The sequence below is a fragment of the Bicyclus anynana genome, chromosome 2 (genome assembly GCF_947172395.1).
Source record: "Bicyclus anynana chromosome 2, ilBicAnyn1.1, whole genome shotgun sequence".
NCBI lineage: Eukaryota > Metazoa > Arthropoda > Insecta > Lepidoptera > Nymphalidae > Bicyclus > Bicyclus anynana.
The window spans coordinates 1,622,739-1,640,563 of NC_069084.1; the positions used below are offsets into that span (position 1 = coordinate 1,622,739).

Below are 17,825 nucleotides of genomic sequence, written 5' to 3' on the forward strand. Positions count from 1 at the left end.
TTACAACAAATCTGTAAGACAGCAATTGTGAAGCCTTCACAATATAAAAAAAATGTTATTAATTAATAACATTTTTTTTATTTTGTGAAGGCTTTCATCATTGATGCTAAATATTGCAACTAACTTTTTAAGAAGTTGCGAATCAATTATCAATTATTAAATTACAACTAATTTAAATTAAAATTAAACTAAGTACCCAGTCTTGAAGTGCATTTTGTTTCCAAGTTTTTTTTAATATAAGCGTGAGCTGTTATGAGACATGCCCAATACCTATAGAACACGACATGCTTCTAGCATAGGCACTCGTATAGTGCTATGTTAGAACCAAGTCGTGTTCTTACTCGTAGCATGCCATGAAACTCACAAGCAATAACTAGTCCAACAATCCTATCGTTTCTGTCGGGTTACAATTTGAATGTGTGTTTAAGCAAGTTTTGATTGGCCCAAACAAAGCGATGCACCTTGCATTGCAATCTGCAATATCTGGATTGTCGAATAGTGCTGAGAGACACACTCAAATTGTCATGGCTGACCGTTCCGCAATCACTTAGTGGCGACATATTGACAGTCATCACTAACCGAACGATACGTACGGCACAATCAATGTCCTAAACCAACCTACTGAATATGAGTGGATTGGTGGGTCATTAATATTAGAATCGCCAGTGTTTTTGCCACCATTCCACGTAGACATGATTTTTTATAGATAGAATAACTTAGCTTACGTTTCTTGTAATGGGCAAACATCGACATAACCAATCCATATCCGACTTAGTGTTGAGCACGAGTCTCCTCTCAGAATGACAGGGGCCACCATGATGGCCCAATGCAGATTGCCAGACTTCACACACGTATAGAATTAAGAAACTTCGAAGGTATTCAGGTTTCCTCACGATGTTTTTCCTTTACCGTTGACTGAAATGAAACAGTAAAAAATATCTTCAACAAATGAAAAGTTAAAGGTGCGTATCGGATTCAAACCTACGCTCTCTGAATCGAAGGCAGAGGTCATATTCACTTAAGCCCACTCAAGCGCCCCTTAAAAAGAAAGGGATATGGAACATTAATGTACTTGGAAAGGATAAATAAAAATTAACCCCGAAAGTATTCTTCCAATAAAAATAAACACTCGATCTCCCAGTCCTAATGACTCTGAGGAATTCGATATCCGTTCGCTAAAATTATCCATTTCAACTTTCCCGTCTCTAATTTTGTACAAAAGCCACTTTATTCTGCCGCCCGATGTTGTTGCGGAACGACAGCCTGTCATAGCCAGACGTACTCAGTAGCGCGCACGTCTAAGACACATGAACACACAAGGTTTCACATGAACACACAAGGTTTCACCTGAAAACCAGCGCCACAGCTCGCTGTGGCATCGTGCTGAGGTACCTTTTTTGTCCACGACCAGATTTTTGTATGTTCTGTTTGTTTATTTTATTTTATTACTTGTGTATGGACAAATAAAGATATTCTATTCTATTCTATATAGACGCAAAAACGCACTGCGTACCCTAAAGACTCATAACGAACCCATATCGGAGAAGGGTTTTTTCATTTTGTACAATTTGTACGCATAGTGCTTACCTGCCTATGTGCGTAGTTAAAAACCTTGTGCACACCATACCTCACTTTAAAAAGGTTGAAAGTAAGTTAAAGTCATGTCCTATCATAAGGGAGTGTGGTAGGCAATTAAGGAATATAAACTGTGTCGTTAGCAAGTTTCAAGGATGTGGGTCCTTGAAACTTGCTTGCTTGAAACCAACAATTACAAAAGTAATATAGAAGTATAAAATGTAATTTTTTGATGATTTTGTACAGTATATCATAAGGAATTATATCTCCAGAAGACAGTCACTTAGCTTCGCGGCAATTTTTCGAAAAATACCGCTAAAGATCAATCTAAAAGTAGCGAAGGCAACGATTATATATTATTAAGTATTAGCGCACACATGCAGAATTTTGTGTTCAATTACATTATATATTTTTTTATATTATATAGTTTTTATACTTCCAAAACACATAACTCGACATTGTAGACAATATACACGAATATTTAAATAACTTTCTTTGTTTACTATGCGACTAAATGAAATTAAGACAATTAGCCACTTTTGTTCGCCTCACTTTTGACGCGTTTGTGACACATAATAGTATAAAATCTCATCATACACGATACCTATGGTAGGAGCATGGACTGAAAAATTTTTAGACTTCAACGCGGCAGGTCTGGCTATCGCAGACTCTTAGTCTATTAGTTAGACACTTATTGCCGCAGACATAGAGCCCGATAATCCGGCAAAATTAAATTGGTACACAGAGCTCACTACACCAGTGTAGCCAACCTTGAATTTTTATTTTCGCCCGGTTGTATTGGAAAAAATATCCAAGTTAATTTTAATTAAAACTAGTCTAACACAAAAAAAAACTGTTAGCTATATTTGTCGCAATTCATTTAGTGCCAGTTACTATGACTCAACCTTAGGTCATTTCAAAAATAGGTACCTACTAAATATCAACAGCTTCTTTTAGACGTTATTAGCTGACGCTTAGGTAATACCTATTCATAATTATAACTTTCAAATGTTTCTTATATAGAGTACTAAATATTAGTAGTTCAAAATGCAGTGTTATCTAAATAATGTATTGAAAAATATACCTAATGCAAATTAATTCATGTAAATTACATATTTTATTTGCATGTCAACTAACTAAACTATCACAATTCTGATCGAAGCTAAAATTGCGTTTTTTTTTAACAGCGGGCAACATTTAAAAAAAATGTTGCCCGCTCATCCACGTGAAGTTTGCGGTGAAACGCGCGCCCCCTAGCGCCAGGAAAACGCCAACTCCGGCGTAAACACGTACCGCAGCGATATTTTTAAGAACACAGACCTGAAAATCCTCCAGGATCAAGCAATAAAAGCGCAAAAAATTTAATCCCTCGGCAAATTACTGAAGCCTCCAGAATTCGCATAAGCTAAGGAGAAAATACTCTCGAGTTGCGGACACAGTTCCCGACCAATTTGTACGAATCTGTCCCATTTCCACCTGGCCGTTGTCGCCTCTCTGTTCCGTCGGTACATTTATAATTCATTCGTTCTCTCACGACCCGAGCCGACATCCGAGTTTAAACCCCATCGGAGGATACGTCTATAATGCTACTAAATTGTAAATGACCATTCCCGACTTTGAGAACTTCGAATTTGGAGGTGTTTAAATTATTCATCTCAAATTGGCTGCGTGCCATACGGCTGTGGTTTCATGAATAATTTAGCGTTTTGAAGCGCTAAGGGTGCTGCTTGATAACGTTTAATTTTATTTCCACGTGATATTACCTATCCTGTGGGCGGGTTCCGTGGAGCTCGTTCGGAAGCGAGCGGGTTATAGAGCGGTAACATAATTTTAAGTCTGACGTCCTTTGCACGACAAACTTGATAATGTCAAAGACTTCTAGTTTCAATTTTAGCGACGTAGGTAATGTTTCCTAAGTGATATTAGGTTCGTTCGAGCAGGTTTCACGGATCAGTTATACAATTTACTAGGAGACAATCGGAACTTTATTATTAATGTCTAAAGCCCAAACGACTGGCTGATAGTGGTAGTCTAGAGTAGAGAATAATGATAATAATAAAACTTTTCAAACAGTATCTAACTTGGTATTATTAGCTTAAAATATCATACAATATGAATTTCTAATAAGGTTAGGGAGAATGTTCGTAGCGTTTTTACATTTTATAAAACATTCATTCGAGTAATGTATCAGGCTGTAAAAAACAACATTTTGGACACCACAAACTTCGAAGAACGGAGAACGTTTTAAAGGGGTGTCTACAGCACGAATGGTGGTTTGATTAACAAAGTTGACGTTACACCAACGTTAAAATACGTCAGTGTTACGCCCTGGGATTGCAATGTTCTTTTTTGTGTTGCACTGGGAACTGGGAAGTGTTCGAAAAGAATGCCACGGTCAATAAGGCAATCTACATAGTTCAACTACATTGAGTGAAAGCTACAACCGAAACGAGTCTCATCTATATTCTAACCGTTTACTTAACTATAAACAAAAAAAACAACACGACATTCGACCATAAAACTATCATGTCACCTGTTAAAAGTTGTTTATTTTTAACAGGTGAAATGTCACACGTTGTGGTGTTCCAAAATCGGAAAATATGCTAAAATACCGACGTTAGTAAAGCCCTGTTTTTGAAAAAACGGACAAAAAAGTAACATATACGCACGTCGAATGCGACCGAATTCAATACATTTCCGGCCCCGGAGCCATAGACACGACAGAGCTCGCGAGCCGTAATTTGAAAGGGCCGTTTGAAACAACGACGGAAGCGGCAATGATATATAAATATTTAGATACAACAACGAAACTTATAAATCAAAGTTCAGTATGCTTATTATGCGTGCTACGAAATATCTCGTGAAGCATTGAAAATATCGTTCTCTCTTTGCAACGAAAGAGTGATATTTTTGTTTACGCAGCATTGGTCGACAATAATATGTTTTTCCCTCTTCATAAATAAATATGTCATTGACGCACAGCATTTGTCCTTTCTATCGTCAGTCCCATACTCTTGCGATTGATTATTGTCTAATTATTATCGCACTAAAAACATTTTCATGTAAAGTAAGTAATGCCAGTGGGATTACACATTGCTTACATAAGTTCTCAGATTTTATAGAGAGCTAAGGCAACACAACCTTCCCCAACATTCTCTAACTCTATCATAGGGATATGGAGCCTGGCCCACCACGCAGCTCTAATACGGGTTGGCGCGACTAGGGTGATAATGTTAATGATAATGATAATGACTGGAACCGACGGCTTAACGTGCTCTCCGAGTGAAGATTTCATACGGGAAAGAAAAGCCTGATATTATAACCAAGCTCAGGACTCTAACCCAGGACCTAGTGATTTAAAGCCATATAGCCAAATCACTAGAGCGGGAATCCACAGCTCGCCTATTCACTAATTTGGTCTTTAATAACAAACTATGAAAATAAACATCAAAAAAATCAAATCAATTGAGAAATGTTAACTAACTACTGTATGATATCCAAGAAAGTCGAAGGGTTGTCAGTAGGCACCGGATGACATTTCGAACATACGTCAAAGTTAGTGAATTAGCCTTGGCACGTCCCGTCATGTCTAGGTGTCTATATATCAGTGGTCGATGTCCGCAACAGTCACAATCACTGGCACTAGTACGTATCTACTCCCAATTGCCAGTATAACAGCGAGGCGATTCAATTATTTCGTTTCAAATGCTCTGAATATACTTCTGTCCTCGCTAAACGTTCCTGATTCTATAATCTAATAGTTTCTATAAACCATTTCCCTCTTGGTTTTTTTTTTTTGATTTTTTTCCAGTGGGTTAATTTGGATCCCTTTTTTTCTTTACAAGTTAGCCGTTGACTACAATCTCACCAGCCCCCCTAACCAAGTGACCCGTCGATTCTCTTTCTACGATCGCTAACGCTTCGAAAACTAGAAAGATGTATGGGTAATAGGTATGGTAATGACAGATCTTGATCACGTGACCTGTCGATAGCAAAAAAAATATATGTCATTCAGCATCTTTCTAGTTTTCGAAGCGTTAGCGATCGTAGAAAGAGAATCGACGTGCCACATGGCTAGGGGAGCTGATGGTAAATGATGATGCAATTTAAGATGGAAGCGGGCTAACTTGTTAAGAGGAGGATGACAATCCACTCCCCTTTCGGTTTCTACACGACATCGTACTCGAACGCAAAATCTTTGGCATCTTTGCCGGTAGGGTGGTCTACCGGCAAAGATGCCAAACTAGCCACGGACGCGCGCACACTACTGCGTCACGGAGGCCGTCAAAATCCCATTGTAAGTATATCAAGGGGTTTTTTTACTTTTTAATATTGGTATAACGAATAAGTAATGATTGCCATGTTGGTCAATATTTGTCAATGTGTCTCACGAGGTCGTCGTGGTCTAGTCGATCGGTCGACAATGAAATCCAGAGCTTTTCTTTCTTTTATGTACAATTCTCAAAGCAGTACAATTTCTCAAAGTTAGAAAGTTGGTAGTCCCGGTAACATCATGAACATCTGACAGTGGGCGTTAAAGAATTTAACACTATCACCAAGTTATTAATTAACCCTCATTGCCTCCACCTCTTACGTCGGTATACGATGCTCCTCTGTTACCCTGGTACTTTGTTCGACACCTTTAAGTTACGTCACTATTTCTATCAATTTACTTTTTTAGGCTGCATAAAAAAACTTCGTTCCAACAACACATGCACACTACACTGATCGTCAAAATCGTAATCGTAATACCATTTGCAGATTGCATACACACAGAGAGCGAACGAAGCCATTTGTTTAAAACAACAAGCAAACAACCCAATGCAACTCCAGTGCTATTGTATGTACCTACCAATATTCCAATTTCAAATTGGCAGTATCGCCGAGCGATTCAATTATTTCGTTTCGCCTCGAAATACTCTACAACTATGTAGATACCTGGTTCTAACTTTCGTAGCTAGTTATATAACTTACCTACGTTTTAGAGATTGTGTATTTAGGTAAACATACACATACTTAGTTAGTTTACTAGCCGACGCCCCGTAGTTCCCGTTCCCGTGAGAATACGAGACACAAACTTTACCTCTTTAAAATATTTGTACCTAATTTATTAAACAACTAGCTGACGCCGCGCGGTTTCACCCGCGTGGTTCCCGTCCCCATAGGAATACGGGGATAATATATAGCCTATTACCCTCCTCAATAAATGGGCTATCTAACACTGAAAGAATTTTTCAAATCTGACCACTAGTTCCTGCAACTAGCGCGTACAAACAAACTCTTCAGCTTTAATTATTAGTGTGATCAGATATTCGAATTCGATGCTCTGTACTCTGGTAGATACGTACGTTCGAACTACTTTAGTAGGTGGTCTGTGTACGTACGGTAATAAAGTCCTTTCTACTTGTTTCTACTTACCAAAAACTTACGAGTCCTTTGCCAAAGTTTCGCCAAGATGGTAGAAAAGCTTTGTGTTACCGTACCGCGAAATGAGGCGAAAAACCTTTGATTCGCGCCTACCGGCTTTATGACGTCACGTCTGCTTTCAGAACGACAACATTAAAAAAAACAACTTTTAAACTACACTACTCTGTTACCAATCTTATTTCTTTACAATAGAGTACAAAATAATTTACACAGCAATGTTAACGGTAGAAAATTCTTGGTTGTTTTGTACAAAAGACTGATTGTGAACGGAAGCCCCGTGAGGTGTTGCTAGTTATTTCTCCACAGTTTGAATCTTCTGTGTTCTATTTTTCTTTACATATGTAGGTTAGGTACCTACTCCAATTTCAGGTTAATATTTTTCATATTTAGTAAATGATTGTTCTAGGAATTCCCTGCAAAACTTAATAAATCTAGATATTACTTTAATAGCCTATGTTACTCACTGATAATGTAGCTTTCTATTGGTGAAAATTTTCAAATCGATCTAGTAGTTTTTGACATTTGATTTGTTACTTAAACAGAACAAAAAATACAAATCTTTCCGGTTTATAATATTAGAGTAGATTTGACAAAACTTCTCAGAACGGAACACGTAACAAACAAAGACAGATCTGTTTGTTACTGGACTCATCACCAGGGGTCTAGCTACCGCCGTATCTGCCAATCAGTGGTACGGGGCTCCCGGACAGGACAGGGGCCCCTTACGTGTGTAAGTAAAAATTAGTAGGTACAAGTAATTTACAACATTACTTAATCTGGTGCTGCTTCCCAAAGAAAAAACATAAGAAAACTGCAAAAAATACAAAAGTAAAAAAGCAATATGTACTTTGTAAGTAAAGGAATTGGGGAAAAAGCCTAAGACATTTTTCGCTTGTTTATTGGGCCCTCCAACTAATTTTGATACAGGACCCCTCTAAGGCACGCTACGCCACTGCTCATCACTCATGATAACAAAGCTTCATCAACAGCAAGACCATTTTAAATCTTATTTCAAGGTCTAATTTAACAGAATCGAATTTATAATATTATAAACACAGAGTAAATGATACAGAATGATATAGCGTGAGTCTTTATAAGCCGCGTGGTGAAGCCGGTGAAACCCATAAAAAAGGTCACGCGTCTCTTTGACAGCTACGACACCGTCGTGTTCCGTGCGCTCCATCGGCCTATTATTCTTAATCAAATATTATAAATTAAACACCGTACGAGTTTTTAAATAACTTTAAAACTAAACATATTATTGGTATATTTGTTACCCGACTGGAACCGAACCTGTAACGTTCTATTCTACGTAACATCGGTACTTACGACCTTAGGTCGGTAGTACGTAACAAAAGCTTTATGGGATTGGTTTATCGAGAAGGATCTGCCGGTGAAAACTTCCTGGCAAATCTGTGTAAGAAGTAAGAATAGCTCGAAGCAATTTAATACTCGTATGAGTAGGATAAGCTTAACTGAGATCGATTGTAGAAATATGTTAGGTGAAAAAGAAACGAATTTCATCCGAACGAAGTAACAATTATGCCAGTGTAGTGTGTACTTTGTAGTAGGTGTAGTATTAGTTTAGTAGATAACATTGTAAGTAGATCGAGTTAACGAGATAGTAGTAGATGTGTTTTCAAATTTGGTAATCCAAGTTAACCAATATAAAAAACCAAAACGATATCCGCTGTGTTGTCAGACATGACGTGTCAGTCTTATTATTAATGTGTGTTTTGTACATAAAGAGCTAATGCCCGATAATTGTGATGTTGTATTATACCAGTAGCACATTAATACGTTTACTGAAGCTCAAAAATTTTATAATTTAGTCATAATAATTGTTAAATGATAAAAAATTACTCGTTGTACATTTCCGTTTCTGGCGGATGTTTTGTTGTCAGGTTTGACGTGTACGATAACCTAAATAAATTGAAAAGTTAAAATCTTGAACATATTAGCTGGCAGTGCTAGTCTATTTAATAAATTCGGGTTTTACATTGGCTATGGTTTGGAACGAAGAGAAGGGGTGCGGTGTGGGGTGCGGGGACAGGATACTGTCATTGTCATTGTGATTGTTTTGTTGTTAGGATTTTTAAATTTGAATTGAAATTAAATTGATTCGTTTTCGTACAATCTTTATTCTTACTTCTTGAGTGTAGACTGTAGAGTGAACTACTGTGTTAATGTACTAAGTATTCATTAAACAAATATCGAATATAATTAAATTTAATTGTAAATTATAGTGATTAACTGTTTGTGTTGTCTTTTGTCACTTGTCAGTAATTATTTTATTAAAAACACGTAAAACGTAAGTATGCTATTGAGATTTAATATAATGTAATCAATTTTTGTGCTAGTGTTGTGTAATAGTGTTGTTTAGTTCTAAGAACAATAATTTTAATTTAGCATTTAGGTGATAATTTTAGTGCGCAAAGTGCGCTTTCATTCATGGTTTAAAAGAAGTCGGCTAATTAAAGAGCTAACAATATTTGAGAGTTATAATTATTGTCTTCTAAGTACTTACCCTTTCTCCTTCAAGGAGCGGGCATAATTTATTAATCAAATAATCAAACAACCTACCACTCTGCTCCATTGCGGTGTGGTAGAAGACATACTATATTAAATAAACTAGTAGTAACTTTTTGATCCAGTGCTTAGCTCATGTGCGTTTGCATCAGCAGATCCTGATTACTTGGAGATTACTTGGAAGAATGAAAAGCCAATATGGCTTTTCATTCTTCCAAGTAAGGCAGAGCAAAAATTCTGAACCAGGAGTTGGGAAGTGGGTGTTCGATCCCACTTAGGTTTTAAGCTGATGGTACCAGCCATTATCACTTATGACAACTTGTGGTTTTGGATAGAGAAGGCTTAAGATCAATTCCCAGCTCGGGTGAAATTAAAAATTTCATATTTTCTGAATATAAAGCTAGTAGTGGCAAAACAGCACCAGACAAAATTATAGTATGCTTATAATTGTATCTTAACAAATTGTCATATTAATGGAAATATAATATCTCTAATACAGGGAATTGCTATGAGCAATGGCTGCTGAAGACTTCAAGTCGTTGCTGCAAGTGTCTCCGGCCCTCACCAATGAGCTGCTCAGCGAAGCCCTAACAGAGTGGTTCAAAGAGCCTGTCACTTTCACACATTGGGAGGTAATTTCATATTGATTCCTTCATTTTTGAAGTTAACACTGCTCTGCTCAAATCACAACAAAATATACCTAGTATACACAATTGCATGGCTCATTGCGATGTAACACAGATTGCAAAACTTCAGGATACATAAAAAAAGCTTACTGCTAAAATCACAAAAAACAGTAGTAAAAAGTTAATTATACAGAAACACAATAATATATCTATAATTAATGATTCTTTACAGACTTGAAAGTTAAACTGTTACTTGCCCTACCCACTACTAACACAGTCTTCATGACTAATCTGAGTGGAAGCGGGATATTGGTGCATATTTAAAAAATATGGCAAATGTTCTTTTTCATATTGCACGCACCACTATTGATAGTACACACAGTGCTATCATAAGCAATGCATTACACAGTCCTTCCCTGAGTGCTACAACCTGAGGCATATTCCACACATCAGTGCTGATGTGCGGTAGTACTTTCCCAGCTTATTTCTTGCGTTGACTGGTTCTGTAAAGTTTTGCTCTGTTTATATGCCATGATTTTTCAGTTCTACCATTTCTTTTCATTTAATAGTTACAATAATTAAACATTTGGAGGAGGAGGAGATTTTTTACAAGATTGTCGCATTAGATGTTCCTTACTTGTGATGTCTATCTTTTATCATAGTCTGTGACTCTACCCCACGGCGACTGCTTTGTCTCAAAATACGGGAGCAATAAAAAACATAATAAAGAATAAGATTACCATCAAGTATATAAGCCAGATGCAATCTTTATGACATTTCCGTGCGTTGAGCTGCGCTATACCTAAATCCCCAGATTTAGGTATCCTCGGTTACGCAGGGGCGCGTGGGCAGGGCATCACCCCGACGGCCTCCGTGGCGCAGTGGTATGCGCGGTGGATTTACAAGACGGAGGTCCTGGGTTCCCCGGCTGAGCCGATTGAGATTTTCTTAATTAGTCTAGCTGGCTGGCTGGTGGGAGGCTTCGGCCGTGGCTAGTTACCACCCTACCGGCAAAGACGTACCGCCAAGTCATTTAGCGTTACGGTACGATGCTGTGTAGAAACCGAAAGGGATGTGGATTGTCTTCCTACTCCTAACAAGTTAGCCCGCCTTACCACCTTAGATTACATCATCAGTTACCATCAGGTTAGATTGTGGTCAAGGACTAACTTGCTAAGAATGAAAAAAAAGGCAGATATTGTAATAAATTTTGAAGAAAAAAGTTGGAATGTGCACACTTTGAAATATTTTTCATATATTGCAAATTCAGCACCTCCCATACATTTTTACCAGAAATTTTGTAACTACAAAGAGTAGACACAAGTTTTTAAAATATTCTTAGTCCTGGAATTGGTAAAAGGTGAACTAAATTACATAACTAACAGCTACTGTATGAAAACAATGCTATCGTAATATTGTATTTACTGAATACTTACTTTCAATGCCACATATTGTCTGTTAATGGTATCTAAACATGAAGTAATATAATTATTATCTAATCATTTTTATCAGCAAACAATTGCTTTGTATTAGTCACATAAGTAGGGATTAACTTTAATTGAATTTGCTTAGATAATACAGTGAATAAGCAAATAGCTTTTTTTAACTGACTACCAAAAAGTTCTTTATTTTATTTTTTAAGCATAAAGTTCTACGTTTTTCCATAAGTATCTATACTAATAAATAATAAATTAAAATGTATAGGTATGTTTTTCATTTCATGCCTTTAGACTGCCAACTCATTAAGGATATGTAAGCAAGCATCAGGTAAAAAAAAAGAGACAAAATCTCGTAATTTATTTTAAAATTTGTTTTTTTTTTATACTAATTTCCCGCCCGCGACTTCGTCCGCGTAAAACTGGATGTGAACTTTCAACTACCCCTACCCTAACCTACCCTACCCTACCCCTAAAGTAATGTACAGTCTAAGATGGTAACTTGTAAAGAAAACAGTTAATTTTATCCTAACTATGATTTGTTTCTCTACACAACACCGCACCATGACACTAAATTGGCACTTAATAATATAGTTAGTTAATAATATACCACAGCTTATAGTAATAAAAATTTTCAAATTGCATGGTGTGAAATATCAAATGGAAGAGATTAAGACGATCTCAATTGTATTTTATTTTGTACCATATTATTTAAAAAATAGACCATTCCCTCTCCCTTATCTCCAAAACTACTGAACCAAGATTTATAAAAAAAAACTAGGAAAAACACGGCCAGAGCCTATTAAATAATAAACCCAATTTGGAGGAATCGAATACAGTTCCTGCTAATAAAACATGGTTTACCAATTAGGATAGGGTAGGCTATATACATAAGTCAAAGCGATGCTTGACCGGTCCTCTAGTAATATTATAATGTACAAAGATGAAAGGTTTGTTTGTTTGCATTGAACAGGCTCTGAAACTACTACTCTGATTGGAAAAAATATATATTTTTTTTTTATTCTTTAGAAGTTAACCCTTGACTACAATCTCACCTGATGGTAAGTGATGATGCAGCAAGATGGAAGCGGGCTAACTTGTTAGGAGGAGGATGGAAATCCACACCCCTTTCGGTTTCTAAACGGCATCGTACCGGAACGCTTAATCGCTTGGCGGTACGTCTTTGCCGGTAGGGTGGTAACTAGCCACGGCCGAAGCCTCCCACCAGCCAAACATCATCATCATCATCATTTTAACAAAAAAAAGCTACATTTATCCCCATATTCCAGAGGTAAAACCGGGTATATAATAAGGTATCTATGAATATTTTTCCAGTACGTCGGCGACACGGGAAAAGGTGATTCGTATTTGAGTGAAGTTATACGAATCAAAATTTACGGTGACGCGAACGACACGTCTAAATACGTGCAAGTTGTCCTCAAGAACATACCGAAGAACGTGTGCAGACGTCTGACCTACAGAAGCGATGAGTTCTTCAAAAACGAGATCAACTTCTACCTCAAAGTCGTGCCGAAGTTACTAGAGTTTCAAGCGACTAAAAACGTCGCAGACCCTTTCAAAGGGTTCACCAAGTTATTCCTCGCGTACAGCGATGGTTTGAACGACGTCGTATGTTTGGAGGACGCGAATATCGAAGGTTTTGGAACCCACAAGTTGCGCCAAGAAGGCATAGATTACGAGCACTGCAAAGTTACGATAAAAAGTTTAGCACAATTCCACGCATTGTCCTTCGCTCTGAGAGACCAAAACCCGGAGTTGTTGAACAGAATCAGCGATGCTCTGTTCGAAACATACTATGATCCCAGACTCTGGGATTGGTACGAGAGATTCTGGAAAAGGGTTTGCGGTATTGCTATTGATGCAGTGGAAAAAGAGTTTCCGAATTCCGTTTATTTGGAGAAAGTCAAGGAGTTTTCTGTACCAGAGCGATACGAAGATATGATCAGAGCCGTAAGAGATAAGACCAACGCAGTTATTTCCCATGGAGATTCGTGGACGAACAATTTTTTGTTTAAATACGAAGGTTTGTGCATTTCTTTATAGCTTTTCCCGTCAGATTAAGAACATTTCCTTAAAAAGAAAATATATTTTGTGTCAATTGAAAAAACCCTTAATAGAACTGCAACTTAACCCAAAACAGGATTTTTATTAACTTTTACATCTACCCCCTCAATACCGCCCTAAGCTTGTTAATTTGCATTTGAAGTATTGTTCATTTACTCATTTGCCCTATAAGAATAAAGTCTGGCCCTGAGAGCCTTTACTTATAATTTCATTTCATTTAATTTAGCGTACCAGTACGATATCATGTAGAAAACGAAATGGGTGCGGACATCTTATATTGCATAATCACTTAACATCAAATGAGATTGTAGTCATATTGTAGTCAAGGGCTTTGTAGTCAACGTGTTGAGAATGAAAAAAATTAAAACATTCCAGGTGACACTCCTGTTGGCGCGAAGATAATTGACTTCCAACTATCCAGATGCGCAAGTCCAGTGTTGGACATAGTATTCTTTATATACGCCTGCACGGACCAAGTCTTGAGGGAAAAGTATTACGATGAACTCCTGAAGTATTACCACGAGGTTCTGTCAACACAGATCAGTGGGCTGGGTAGTGACCCCCTGAAAGTTTACCCCTGGGAGACATTTATGGCAGAAGTCAAGAAGTACTCCTACTTTGGGCTGGCCTTCAGTTTCGAGTCCACACCATTTATCATTTTGGCACCCGAGGATGCAGTCAGTATGGATATGGAGGTTTGTATTTGTGTTGTTAAATATTGTTATTTGATTGTTTTTAGGGTTCAGCAGGCTAATTCACTAACTTTGACGTATGCTATTTGGCTTATACAAAATTGAGATTCTATGTAACAAATGTCATGGTGCCTACTGACAACCCTTTGTGAATATCATATAGTAGGTAGATGACATTTTTCAGCTGATTTGATGTTTATTTTAATAGGTTTTAGGTACTTGTACCAACTCGTAAATCTATGGTTTTTGATAATAAAGATCAAATTAGTGACTAGCCCAGCTGACGCGTATCCTGTTCCAATCAATTATCTCTCGTATCCTGTTCCAATCAATTTTGTCCGAATCTACTAAGCCAGTTAAGTTAAAATTTGGCGCACATGTTTATTGCGGTGACCTAAACGCAGAGGTGTTACGTGAATAGATGAAATCTGAATATGGGAGATAATTTTGTAATTGTTCACTGTTTAGATTCCAAATAACATATACGTCGTGCGAGACCCTCTTCACATGAGTTCAACTCTTAAATTGTCCTGTTTTTTTTACTTATCATCCTTCTTATACAAACTAACAATGCCATGTCATTTTTACTGATTAGTTTTCGTTTTGTGGTAATACTAGAATAAAATATAGCATAAAACACTCGCATATAACGTTATTTTGTATTGGTAATAAATTTTCAATATTCCAGAAAGTTCGCTACAATCTCCTAAACTTTATCTCTTTATAATATTAGATTTGATAAAGTAATAAATAAATACTAAATAAATAAGTAATAATAAATAATTCGACGGCCTCCGTGGCGCAGTGGTATGCGCGGTGGATTTACAAGACGGAGGTCCTGGGTTCGATCCCCGGCTGGGCCGATTGAGATTTTCTTAATTTGTCCAGCCGGGCTAGCATGGGCAAGGGATAAAATTTTTATCCACCCATTATATCCACTGACTAAGGATATAAATCCACCCGTCATAGCATGGCCCCAAGGGAAAGACAAATTAATCCCCGATTGACATTACGCGTGGAGATCTTTTCCTCGACTATGGCATATGGAGTGGATAAAATGATATACGTTGGGACTTTTGACATTTAAACGCGATAAATTTATCCCTGTGAAGTTGATGTGGGGATAAAACTTTACTTAAAAAAACAATTATGTCTCGCATGTTTTGGTCTTTAACAATTGCTTCGCAATATGGGGTAGGGTAGGGGTAGGGTAGCGGTAGGGTAGGGGTGGGGTAGGGTTGGGGTAGGGGTGGGGTAGGGGTGGGGTAGGGGTGGGGTAGTGGTGGGGTAGGGTGGGGGTGGAGTTAGGGGTGGTGTAGGGGTGGGGGAGGGGGGTTAGGTGCGGGGTGGGGGGGGGGTTGAGGTGGGGGTGGGGTAGGGTTGGTGTAGGGGTGGGGTAGGGGGGTAGGGTTGGTGTAGCGGTGGGGGAGGGGGGAGGGGGGAGGTGTAGGGGTGGGGTGGGGGGTAGGGTTGGTGTAGGGGTGGGGGAGGGGGGAGGGTTGGTGTAGGGGGAGGGGGAGGGGGGGTTAGGGGCGGGGTATGGGTGGGGTAGGGGTGGGGTTGGGGGGGGGTAGGGTAGGGCAGGGGTAGGGTAGGGTAGGGGTAGGGTAGGGGTAGAGGTAAAGAAGGGTAGAGTAGGGATAGAGAACAAGTGCACTTATGTCAAAACGAAGCTTGACCGGGTCCGCTAGTATGATAGATACTATAGATACCTACTACAAACCACCGCAAAAAACAATCACCAAACAAAACAATGCCAACAGAAAACAGATAAATAGTATGCACAAAAAAACCAAATATTATCAAATTTACGTTTATTTCGGACTATTAATATACCTAATGCCAATTTATAAGATATATACAAATGGGTTGACAAGTCTTTCCCTCCGTTTATCCACCGGGGATATTATATCCACCGACGTGCCCATGCGCGGTGAGTGGATAAAACGAGTGTGGGGGATAAACGTTTTATCCTCTCCCCGTGGATAAATTTCTCCCTTGCCCGTGCTAGCCCTGCAGGTCTGGCTGGTGGGAGGCTTCGGCCGTGGTTAGTTACCACCCTACCGACAAAGACGTACCGCCAAGCGATTTAGCGTTCCGGTACGATGTCGTGTAGAAACCGAAAGGAGTGTGGATTTTCATCCTCCTCCTAACAAGTTAGCCCGCTTCCATCTTAGATTACATCATCACTTACCATCAGGTGAGATTGTAGTCAAGGGCTAACTTGTAAAGAATAAAAAAAAAAAATTAAAAAAAATAAAAAAAAAATGATTTTTCAGGGCGACAAAAAGAAGAATATCGAAGACTTTTGGCAAATACCGCCGATTAGGACTAAAGAAGGCCGGCTGCGGGAGGCAAACAACATCGTGCACTGCGTAGACCGCGGGTACATATAACATTGTATATTGTAAGCTAGCGGACGCCCGCGACTGCGTTCGCATCAAATTATGTTTTCACAAATTTGCGGGAGCCAAGGATTTTTTTGGGAAAAGTAGCCTAGTTAATCCAGATTATATTCTTTCTCCATTCCGAATTTTAACAAAAACGGTTCAGTAGCTGCGTTGTAAAGGAGTAGCAAACCTACACATACAAACAAACATCTTTATAAAATTTGTGTGATATTAGTATTATAGAGTATTATAAATAATGATACAAATCTATTTATGGGTATTAGAAGGCGAGTTTTTCACGAATTCAATCATACAAACTTGATCTAATATGGGACCTAAATCGGTTAAAATAAACCGACTTCAAAAATACTCAGTAAAGTATATAACCAATTCAGTGGCGTGCACTTCATACATGCATTAAAGTACTGCATACCCTAAGAGTTGTCTTCTTAGTGCTTATTAAATACAGATTTTTGCAGTTTGCTTAATTTTATTACTAGTTCATACCCTTGCATGCCCTGATCGACAACCTTATGTATGCCACTCATAACTATGTATGTAGTCAACATGCTCAAAACGACTACTGAACCTATTTTGAAGAAACTTGCACTGTTCCTAACTCGTAAGTTAGATTAGGTATAAGCCATCTTTTATTTGTAATGTGACATGTATTTCATTAACAAACAGTTCAAAAGAATGTGTATCTTAAGGAAGTATTAAAATAGATAGGTAAAATTAAATAGATAAAAAATTTAATCAATTGTTTTATATTAATAAGAAATTATGTGATATTATTAAAATGGTATTATTATTGTATTTAAAAAAATGTATTATGTTTTATAAATTTAATTTGTATTTCTTATTATTTATAAATGTACAAAAAAACAATACATTGTTTGAAATAAATTTACTTTATTTTTCTTTTAAAGTACAATTACAACCAATACTTTATTAATATGTGTACAAGCCTCATAGTCCAAGATCCGGCATGAGGAATATATACCCTCATCTGTTATTTGGGATAAGAAATAAATGATAGAAAATACATTCTTTGTGTAGTCATTC

General features: G+C 37.8%; 1 protein-coding gene across 2 annotated transcripts; it reads left to right on the forward strand.

Moving 5' to 3' along the window:
• The first annotated feature begins 8,349 nt into the window (after nucleotides 1-8,349).
• On the forward strand, nucleotides 8,350-17,807 carry LOC112053600 (uncharacterized). Of its 2 annotated transcripts, none has more exons than XM_024093062.2 (5): nucleotides 8,350-8,419; nucleotides 10,031-10,163; nucleotides 12,929-13,637; nucleotides 14,054-14,373; nucleotides 16,650-17,807. In XM_024093062.2, the coding sequence occupies exons 2-5, from the start codon at nucleotides 10,047-10,049 to the stop codon at nucleotides 16,764-16,766; spliced, it is 1,263 nt and encodes a 420-aa protein (XP_023948830.2). In that variant the 5' UTR covers nucleotides 8,350-8,419; nucleotides 10,031-10,046; the 3' UTR covers nucleotides 16,767-17,807. The 2 variants fall into 2 exon arrangements, with proteins under 2 accessions (XP_023948830.2, XP_023948829.2); XM_024093061.2 differs by lacking the exon at nucleotides 8,350-8,419 and adding an exon at nucleotides 9,064-9,313.
• The last annotated feature ends 18 nt before the right edge of the window (nucleotides 17,808-17,825 follow it).